Source organism: Chiloscyllium punctatum, chromosome 11, assembly GCF_047496795.1.
Source record: "Chiloscyllium punctatum isolate Juve2018m chromosome 11, sChiPun1.3, whole genome shotgun sequence".
Classification (NCBI taxonomy): domain Eukaryota; kingdom Metazoa; phylum Chordata; class Chondrichthyes; order Orectolobiformes; family Hemiscylliidae; genus Chiloscyllium; species Chiloscyllium punctatum.
The window spans coordinates 35,629,174-35,640,709 of NC_092749.1; the positions used below are offsets into that span (position 1 = coordinate 35,629,174).

General features: G+C 41.6%; 1 protein-coding gene across 1 annotated transcript in view; it reads right to left on the minus strand.

Moving 5' to 3' along the window:
* lrpprc (leucine-rich pentatricopeptide repeat containing) overlaps window positions 1-10,824 on the minus strand; it is a 136,898-nt gene extending 126,074 nt beyond the window's left edge. Inside the window, exons 1-2 of the mRNA XM_072580618.1 lie at window positions 10,654-10,824; window positions 3,722-3,933 (exon numbers count right to left, since the gene is read on the minus strand). Of these exons, the coding sequence (XP_072436719.1) occupies window positions 3,722-3,933; window positions 10,654-10,793 (352 nt within the window). The 5' untranslated portion in view covers window positions 10,794-10,824. The remainder of the gene's footprint in view (window positions 1-3,721; window positions 3,934-10,653) is intronic.
* Between the last annotated feature and the right edge of the window lie 712 nt (window positions 10,825-11,536).

An 11,536-nucleotide genomic window follows, 5' to 3' on the forward strand; every position in this document is an offset into this window, starting at 1 on the left:
CAGGTAAGACATTAAAATAAGGCCACATTTACATCTCATGTAGATGTCAAAGATTCAGTAACACTTTTCCAAAAGAGTAGCTATCTTTGATGTACTGGGCAGGATTATACTTCATAAAATATTACTCAAAGAATAGATTATCTGATTGTCACATCACAGTTGTTTGAAGAACCAGGCTATGTGTAAATTAGTTGTCAGCATTTTTGCATGGCAAAAGCAGTTACACTTCAAAATATATTCAACATACAACCTTCTCAAGGGCAACTAGAGATGGGCCACATCCACTAATGGATGAAAACAAAATTGGTTTGAAGCACCTTCGGACATCCTGAGGTCACGAAAGATGCTATTTAAAAATCCAAGACCCTCTTTCTTTAAAATCAAACTTCCTTTTTCTTCCTATCACTCAACCTCCAGTGAACAAGCCTAACTTAAACAAAAGAGATATTCCAAGTTTTCCACTAACTTGGAATCTTGATAGAATTTGACAGTGGTCAGAGACCGCGACTTAGAGTGAGATTGAAAAGTTAGCTTGCTCTGCTGACCTGCCGGAAATTGAACATCCCGAGGCTAGGGTGGGATGCCTCTGACTTACAGATAGATTGTAAGAAATTACATTCTCATCTATTATTCAGAATCATTTACATGGCCATTTCCTTGCCATTCAAAAGCCTATTTACATTTCTGTCCTTATTCAGAAATCAAGAACAACATTACAGTTGCAATTTGACTACTCCCTGTAGATAAAAAAAATACAATTCACACCAGATCTGGCCATTAAGGGATGATTTGCTTTACATTGTTTCTGGGGATGATGTGGTCAGTGCATTGGGCCTTGAGTAGCATGTGACGGGAGATTGTCTTGTGGGCATTACTAACTATGATATGAAGATATTGTATAAAGGAAGGACTGCTGCCTTTGTTCAGGGAGAGCTTCCCTGGTCACACCTCGCAAGCATCGCGAAGTGTGTTCAGGGTTTCTCCAAAGCATATATTGTACTGTGCTTAATAAAATTTTGGTTGTTCAGACAGGTTGGCGTGTTGCAGTTGCATCAAGTGTGTAAGCATCTCAGGAAAAAGAAATACCAAGAAATTACCCCAAAGTTGTCTTCCTAAACAAGTAACCAACATTTCCCTGCTCTTTAAAATGTTTTTTTTAAATATTCTTCACAATTTCAATTTTTTTATGGCATTCAAGAAAACCAGACTTAATTAGATTACTGCCCTACAACCCAAATGATAGCCATGACCTGTCCACAAGAAGCAGGACAAATCCATTCAAACCGACTATGTACTGCCCTAATCAATTGTTAGCCAAGTGATAGGTGATGCTATCAAGTGTCACTTTCCTAGCAATGACCTACTCACCGCTACTCAGTTTGGGTTCTGTCAGTCACTTGGGTCCAGTCCTCATTAGAGCATCTCTCCAAACAGGGACAAATACGTTAAATTCCAGACATGGGATGGGAATGACTGCTCAAATGGGGAATTGAAAACTAGAGGGGTAGGTTTAAGGTGAGAGGTGAAAAATGTAAAACGGACCAGAAAAGCAACCTTTTCACCCAGAGGGTGGTGCGCATGTGGTAGCGGCAGGTACAATGACAGCATTTAAGACATTTGGACAAGTACATGAATTACAAAGGTTGAGAGGGATATGGACCAAATGCAGGCAAATGGCACTAGTTTAATTTGGGAAATCTGGTCAGCATGGACATGTCAGACTGAAGGGTCTGTTTCCACGCTGTATGACTATGACTGGAGATGGTAGAAAGGAGCCTTGGCAAAACCAAAATTGATGAGAATTAAAGGGAAAATCCTCCACTGGTTGGAATCAGTCCTTGCACAAAGCAGGTTTAGGTAGTTGAGGATCAATCGTCTCAGCCATGGGTATTGATGCAAATGTTCTGCAGGGTAAATATTTTCGAATCAACCTTTTAAGCGACGTTAATACACATCTATGGTGGGTCTTGAATCCAATCCTCCTGGCTCAAAAGGTGGTACATGACAACTGCACCATCACAGTCCTAAGTTCTCCAGGGTAGATATTTACTCATCAACCTGTTCAGAGGTGGTTTTACACACCCCTGGAACAGTTGCAACTTGAACCCAGTCCTCATGGCTCAGAGATAGGAACACACACTATTATCCTTAAACCAACCACCTTCAGCTGCTGAACTAAAGATATTCCACAGTTAGGTGATCAAACATTTGAATGTTTGCAGATGATTACAAATGCAACAGAGCGTTATTTAACTTCATGCAGCAAGGCCTGGATAACAAACAGCTTGAGCAGATAAATGACATAGCTCATGAATGTCTGACAATAATCACCTTCAACAATAGAAAATGTAACCTTTTTTTGATAGAAAATGGCATAATAACCAGAAATCATTCAAATAAATATAACAGCTACATTAACAGGTTAAAGGCTGGGTAAGCTGCAGCAAGTAATTCAGCTCACTCCCAAAGGCTATCCAACATCTACAATACACAAGTCAGAGGTATGGTGGAATGCTCTCCTCTTGCCTACATCTTTGAGTTCAACATCACGCAAAACAAAGCAGCCAGAGTGATTAGCCCTCCATTCACCACTTTAAACATTCACCCTCCATCACCAGTGCATGGCAGGATTGTGTATTCCCCCTTAGAAGGTGCACTGCAGCAATTCATCAATGCTCCTTTGATAGTACCTACCAAACCCCAACTGTTGCCACATTAAAAGGATGTGACTACACTAGCAAGAATGTAGAGGTTTACCATGGTGTTGTCTCTAGTGGAACATTTCAACTACGAAGAGGGAGTAGTTAGGTCAGTGTTGCTTTTTTTTTTGCTTACAGCAGAGAAGACTGAGGGGAGATACAGGCATAAAATTTAAATAGTATTTAAATGATAATTGGAAATGCCATATCATACAAGACTATAGGTCAAATGGTGGAAAATGGGACATATAAGCAGATGCCCGAAGAGAGATGTGGGCACAGTGAGCCAACGGGTCTCTTTTTGACCTGTTGAACTCTACTACCTGAAAGGAGAAACAACATTTATGTGGGAATACCAATGTCAGCATAAGTTTCTTTCCAAGCCATGCACTACCCCAACTTGGAACTTTACCATTGATCCTTCACTATTACTGGTCAGAATCCTAGAATTCCTTACCGATCAGCAGCTTGTTGATGTACCTGGACCACTTGGATTGCAGCAAATTAAAATATAACACATCACCACCTTCTCAAGGAAGGCTAGAGGAGAGCAACAGATTCAGGACTTACCAGAAATGCTTATATCCCATGAACATAATTTATTGGAATCACACTCAGTTTTTAACTGAATTAACCGGAAGTCCCAGTCACTTAGTCACTAGAAGGCAGCATTCAATTCAAATGATTGTATTTAAGTCAATGCATTCAATCGGCTTTTGAAACTACTCATTGCCCACATGGGACTCATCCAAGTATGTAGCTCAATATCAAGAAAAAAAATAACAGAATAAGCAGAGAAAACTATGTATTAAACAGCAATTGGGGGTTATCATGTAAGCCTTAAAATATTCAGAGGAGGAAAGCAAAATATTTTACACATTTTTTTTCAAAATTATTTCAAAGTTCATATTTCAATAATGACAAACAGGTAATAAAGCAGGTAATAAAGTAATTATAATGCAAATTTTGATCAATTAGAAACCAATTTTTAAAAAGTGCTCCAAATATAACAAATGACAAACCTGTTCGACAAACGTCATGAAAAATCTTCAACAACAAGGTTTTTGTGATACGGCCTGTTCTCCGTACAGATGAGTCCAACTTGTTCAAGGCCCAGTCAAACTGCATGGATTGTTTAGCTCGAACTGCTGTGATCCCCTCATCTTTAGGAGGTGCCTTCTGCTCTGTGACTACAGCACACAAGTGCACATTGCTGTTCAGATATCTGCAAAAACTAAAAATAATAAATTGATTTAAACAGTTGCACACTCTTATACAAGTCACCTTTAGTATTGACAAACATGTTCTTGTTATAGGGATTCTCTTAACTCACTGATAGACTGGAACAGTAAATTGAGGGCACACAAGCAACAATGGACATGAACAATCAAGCAACAAATATGAATTTGTGTTAGCTGGCTTAAGCTGAGCAATTAAAAATCACACAATCATTACTCCAAAGAATGATGGCAATTCCTGTTGCACCAAGAGATTCATATTTGATCCCTCACTAGAAGCAAGTGAGCTAATGTCAGATTAACAATGGGCACCTGAGCTGACCTCAGCATGGTTCTGCTATTTTGGGGTTTCCGTTGACCATCCATTGATAGTTGGAAAGGACATACATCAATATTAACCAAGTTCAGATTCAGACACAACTCTGGGGTTTCCAAAGCCAGCTGAAGGTGTGCAAGCTCATACACAAACAAACATTTGAATCACCAACACATGAAAGCCACTGGTACTTACAGTACTGTATTTCAATAAAAGCCAAAAGATGATGTCAATGTGAGCCTGGTCACAGTGTTTAATATGTTCCAAAGGAGTGGAAGATGCCCTTCCATATCTTTTCATTAAAGTTGATGCAGAGTTTGTGTCTTATAAGACTTATCAGAGAACATTTTTTTTTACTCATGGCACCAAAGTCCAACATACGTGGTAGCTCAACTACGTAATGAAGATGCATTAAAAACAATACAATCAGAATGGAAATTTCAGGACTACATATGCTGTTTTACTGTTCCAATTGACTTCAATCTGAAAATAGTTTATTTACATTAGTTGCTTTTTCCACTTTTCTATGAGAATTTGACGCACACGGCAGGTGAACTCTACTGATTTGGGACAAGACACAATTTTTATGCTCTACTACACTCAAACACATTACAGAAACTATTGTGCCATGGGCATAACAAAAACATTCTAAGAAACCTCCAGTTTTCATGAAAGATTTGGGATTAACTTTTCCAAGTAGACAGCAAAATGTTTTTCCAATGTTATGTTATGCAAACCATTCAGTTTTTGCTTGATGTCTGCCACAATCACTTTTATCAGAAGTATCTCTGTGGCAGCCTTCTAACTATTAACCCAGTGTGGTTTCCGAACTGGATGATCTGCAGCTGACAGTCATAGAAATGTACATCATGGAAACAGACCCTTCAGTCCAACACATCCATGCCGACCAGATATCCTAAATTAATCTAGTCCCATTTGCCAACATTTGGCCCACATCTCTTGAAACCATTCCTATTCATGTATCCATCCAGATGCCTTTTAAATGTTGTACTTGTACCAGCTCACTCAACAGGGAAAAAATCTATTTTTCAACACCGAACAGGTCTGGCAGCACCTGTAGAGAGAGAAAAGCAAAGTTCTTTCTCTCTCTCCCCACATAAATGGTCAAACATAGTAAGTTTCTACACAAGTTGGTTTTTACCTCTGATTTCCAGCATTTACAGTACTTTGCTTTTATGAGTGCTTAATTCACTGCCATTTTTCTTCTAGGTATGCCCATCTCAAGTTCCACTTGTCTCCAATCGGCTTTCCATTTAAATCTTTCAACTCTCCTTGATAAATACGTACCTGTCAGACAGGGAGGAAGTGGTCAAGTGAGGGAGCCGTGGTTTATTAAAGAAGTTAAATCTGTCAAGAGGCTTAAGTCAGGATGAGATGTGAAGGCCCAGCTAGGACTCTTGAGTGTTCCCAGTTAGCCAGGAAAGACCGAAAGAGAGAGCAGAGAAGAGCCAGGAAGGGACATGAGAAGTTGTTGTCAGATAGGGTCAAGGAAAACCCTCAAGCTTTCTATTGGTACATCAGGAATAAAAGAATGACAAAAGAAAGGTTAGGGCCAATCAAGGCTAGTAGTGAAAAGCTGTGCGTGGAGTCCGAGGAGATAGGAGAAGCGCGAAGTGAATATTTTTCATTGGTATCCACCCCAGTGGAAAAAGACAATGTTGTCAAGGACAATACTGAGATACAGGCTACTCGACCAGATGGAATTGAGGTTCACAAGTAGGAGGTGTTAGCAATTCTGGAAAGTGAGAAAATAGATAAGCACCCTGGGCCAGATGGGATTGACCCTAGGATTCTCTGGGAAGACGGGAGAAATCACAGAGTCTTTGACTTTGATCTTTGTCAATATTGTTTACAGGAATAGTGCCAGAAGTTTGGAGGATAGCAAATGTTGTCCCCTTGTTCAAGAAGGGGAGTAGAGACAACCCTGATAATTATAGACCAGTGAGTCTTACTTCGGTTGTGGGCAATATGTTGGAAACGTTTATAAGACATAGGATTTATAATCATCTAGAGAGGAATAAGTTGATTCGGGATAGTCAACACGGTTTTGTGAAGGGTATGTCGTGCGTCACAAACCTTATTGAGTTCTTGGAGATGGTGACGAAACAGGTGGATGAGGGCAAAGAGGTTGATGTGGTGTATATAGATTTCAGCAAGGCATTTGATAAGGCTCTCCACAGTAGGCTATTGCAAAAAGTAGAGAGGCATGGGATTGAGGGTGATTTAATGGTTCAAATGAAAAATGTTTGGAGGTGGCGGAAATGTCGGTGGATGATTTGGTTTATGCGAAGGTTGGTAGGGTGGAAGGTGAGCACCAGGAGCGTTCTGTCCTTGTTACGGTTGGAGGGGTGGGGTCTGAGGGCGGAAGTGCGGAATGTAGACGAGATGCATTGAAGGGCATCTTTAACCACGTGGGAAGGGAAACTGCGGTCTCTAAAGAAGGAGGCCATCTGGTGTGTTCTGTGGTGGAACTGGTCCTCCTGGGAGCAGATCCGGCGGAGGTGGAGGAATTGGGAATACGGGATGGCATTTTTGCAAGAGGTAGGGTGGGAAGAGGTGTAATCCAGGTAGCTGTGGGAGTCGGTGGGTTTGTAAAAAATGTCAGTGTCAAGTTGGTCATCATTAATGGAGATGGAGAGGGCTAGGAAGGGGAGGGAGGTGTCAGAGATGATCCAGGCAAATTTAAGGTCAGGGTGGAATGTGTTGTTGAAGTTGATTTCCGCCACCTCCAAACAGACCCCACCACCAGGAATATATTTCCCTCCCCACCCCTTTCCGCCTTCCACAAAGACCGTTCCCTCCGTGACTACCTGGTCAGGTCCACGCCCCCCTACAACCCACCCTCCAATCCTGGCACTTTCCCCTGCCACCACAGGAACTCTAAAACCTGCGCCCACACCTCCTCCCTCATCTCTATCCAAGGCCCTGAAGGAGCTTTCCACATCTGTCAAAGTTTTACTTGCACATCCACTAATATCATTTATTGTATCTGTTGCTCCCAATGCGGTCTCCTCTGCATGAGGGAGACTGGGCGCCTCCTAGCAGAGTGCTTTAGGGAACATCTCCAGGACACCCGCACCAATCAACTACACTGCCCCGTGGCCCAACATTTCAACTCCCCCTCTCACTCTGCCGAGGACATGGAGGTCCTGGGCCTCCTTCACCGCCGCTCCCTCACCACCAGACGCCTGGAGGAAGAACGCCTCATCTTCCGCCTCGGAACACTTCAACCCCAGGGCATCAATGTGGACTTCACCAGTTTCCTCATTTCCCCTTCCCCCACCTCACCCTAGTTCCAAACTTCCAGCTCAGCACTGTCCCCATGACTCATCCGGACTTGTCCTACCGGCCTATCTCCTTTCCACCTTTCTACTTCACCCTCTCCTCCCTGACCTATCACCTTCATCCCCTCCCCCACTCACCCATTGTACTCTATGCTACTTTCTCCCCACCCCCAACCCCCTCTAGCTTATCTCTCCACGCTTCATGCTCACTGCCTTTATTCCTGATGAAGGGCTTTTGCCCGAAACGTCAATGTCGAAGCTCCTTGAATGCTGCCTGAACTGCTGTGCTTTTGCAGATTGTAAATTTGCGGATTACATTAAGATCGGTTGAGTTGTGGATAGTACTGAAAGATGTTGCAGGTTACAGAGGGACATAGATAAGCTGCAGAGCTGGGCTGAGGGGCAGCAAGTGGAGTTAAATGTGGACAAGTGTAAAGTGATTCACTTTGGAAGGAGCAACAGTAATAAGGAGTACTGGGCTGCCAGTGAGATCCTTGGTAGTGTAAATGAGCAGAGAAAGCTCGGTGTGCATATACATAAATCACTGAAAGTTGCCACCCAGATTGATAGGGTTGTTAAAAAGGCCGCACTTGGAGTATTGCACACAGTTCTGGTCACCATATTATAGGAAGGATGTGGAAGCTTTGGAAAGGGTGCAGAGGAGATTTGCTTGGATGTTGCCCAGTATGGAGACAAAGTCTTATGAGGTAAGGCTGAGGGACTTGAGGCTATGTTCGTTAGAGAAGGAGGTTGAGAGGTGACTTAATTGAGACATATAAAATAATCAGAGGGTTAGTTAAGGTGGACAGTGAGAGCCTTTTCCCTCGGATGGCAATGGCTAGCACAAGGGGACATAGTTTTAAATTGAGGGGTGATAGATAAAGGACAGATGTCAGAGGTAGTTTCTTTACTCAGAATAGTAAGGGTCATGGAATGCCCTGGCAGAAACAGTTGCAGGCTAGCCTACTTCAAAGGGCATGTAAATGGTCACTGGATAAACATATGGATGAAAATGGAATAGTGTTGGATAGATAGGCTTCAGATTGGATCCAAAGGTTGGCGCAACAGAGGACCGAAGGGCCTGTACTGCACTGTAATGTTCTACATTCACTCTCCACAGATGCTAACAGACCCATGTTTCTCCAGCATTTTCTGAATTTTAAATTTCTAGCATCCACAGTATTTTGTTTTTATCTCAACACCAAACACAATCAAATTTTTGTCGAGCCATAACTGCAATAATTTTATCCCTTGATATATGTTGCTTAAACATGTCTCCTGTGCAAGTAGTATTTCAGTATTGAATTATTCATATATTTCCTGTCATAAGCCTTTTCAGTGTAATCTTAAACCGGCAGTTGAAACAATTGTGTTTATTCAAAAGTCTTTCTTACTCATCAGGAATCCAATTTAAAATGAATCCACTTTTGGAAGGCATTTACTTCATCTTTACAATACATAACTTAATATTTGTATGTCACTGTCAATAACAGAGGCATTCCTGTAGACTGTCAAATTCAAAACTTATCATTATTCAGCAACACAGAATTACATTCCTACCACACATCACGAGAAAAAGAAAGATGAAAGATTGGCTCATGACTTTAGAAGTGAGAAGATTAAGTGAGAGGGATGGAAATCTAAGGGTAAGAAATACAGCAAAGCTCAATTAGTTAAAATCATCTATTGAGTGCCTTTATATATCAAAGGGCTGCCTGAAGTAAAGTCACACTTTCCCTAATCTTTTGCATTCAACTTGGATCAAAAGGCTTTTACTACATGGAAGACACAATTGATTTGACACTACTGTCAAGTGCTTGTAACAGCACTTCACTGTACTGATGGCTGGAGACTGAACAGTACAGTGAATGGAGCAAAGATCAAATGTTCCTGATCTGGATAGAGTAAAGATTAATGATGGATAAAACATGGTCATATGATGAGCTAGGATTACCCACCTAATTGCAGGACTATCAAACAATAATAGAAGGAATCTCAGCTCCACAAACAGCTGTGGTTGATCATTAATGGTATATTTCTTTCCAGACCTGCACAAAGTTTTGAACTGAATTTTCAACTTAAACATCTGATCCAAAGATTTGAATGTCATATCACAATGCAGCTTGATATGACCCATTAGGACTGCACCCAGATTGAAATTGGCATCCAAGATTTCCAGATACGTACATGAATCAAAATTGGTCAAATCCACTTAAACCTTGAATTGCTAACTTTAGGATTTGCTTACACTTGGATACAATTCTTGGAATATGATTAACGCAGCAATGTTCATTAAAAATGGAGATTTCTTCAAATCTATGCAAACCATTAGCCCAAGTTGGAGTGAGAAAGTACAGTGGAGATAGGGTAAAAAGAACAACCAAGGGAACAAAGGAGCAGAGGAGGAGGAGGAAGAGGGCAATTGTAAGTAGCAAGATTAAGGGCTTTTGCCTGAAACATCGATGTTCCTGCTCCTCGGATGCTGCCTGACCTGCTGTGCTTTTCCAGCCCCACTATAATCTTGGCTCTGATCTCCAGCATCTGCAGTCCTCACTTTTCCCTAATTGTAAGTAACATACAGGGTGGGAAAGAAGCCAAGAGACATAATAGGTGGGACAATAAGGAACAGAATGGCGCAACTAGACTATGTGTTGGACAGTAACAAAAACCTAAAAGAGCTCATTGGGCAATACCATGTGTGATGGCCTAATCCAGGAAGAAGATAAGGAAAGGCGACAGGAAAGTTAGAAGATTACAGATTTTCAAAGTGCTGGGGTACACACAAGGGCTAAAAGCAATGATCATAAAACCTACCTGATAGATTGGAGCACAATTGAAGATGAAATATGTTAATTTTGAATGTTTACAATCCCTGCTCCAACCCACACCCCCTCAGCACATGGACCTCAAGGTCAAGAAGGCTGTCACGTGTAGAAGCGACCAGATTCCTCACTGTCACAGACGTTTATTTTGAAAAAGAGCATTCTTCCACTCTCCTTTTCACCAGAAAATTTTGATGTTGAAGAAATAAAAGAAAGCGGCGGCGCGATGGCTCAGAGTGAATTCGAAAGATCCTCTCCCCATTTAGCACTCACCTGGACCAACCACCACAGGGACCAGGAGGAGCGACGCCATTCCCGAGCTGTGTGTACCTCGCGGGGCCGAAGCCGGAGTGCAGGTTGCGGGTCACCAGCAACCGCTTGACAAGACGAACCGACCTTAGGAGCGCCGCCATGTTACCAGAAGGGGGAGAAGGTGGATGAGCACGTGGTTGTACAAAGGTCACAGAGACAGATTAAACTGCAATGGGGGAGGACATATCATGTTACTACCTTGTAATTTCGAACAGCAACATTTCAACTTTTAAGATTTTAATTTTAACATTGTAATACTTCGGGTATTATAATTAGAACATCTGCTATCATGTTACTGTAGCTTTAAAATTACTATCATTGCGTTTTATAAGATTGCCCCCCCCCCATACCACAGTTGGTAGAGTCCAACAGGATGGCGGACTGAAAGCTTTCCCCGAGTTGTCCTGATGTGGTCCTTCTTTCTTTGCAGGAGCACAACATGCACCAACTAACTGTAACCATAGGAACTGGCCTCTTTGTGTAGATGCTTTATTTATGTGATGGAATTCGGATCTTTTAAAAGAAAAAAAACCCACCAGTCACTAACCCAATTCCATAAATCCAACCTTCATCATCTAAAATTAAAAATTATACATATAAATCCATCAGTTTTTCGCATATAAATATAAAATAATGATGGAAAAGGATAGACCAGATCTAAAAGTTGAAGTTCTAAATTGGAGAAAGGCTAATTTTGACGGTATTCGGCAAGAACTTTCAAAAGCTGACTGGAGGCAGATGTTCGCAGGTAAAGTGACGGCTGGAAAATGGGAAACCTTCAGAAATGAGATAACGAGAATCCAGAGAAAATATATTTCTGTAATGGTGAAAGGAAATGCTGGTA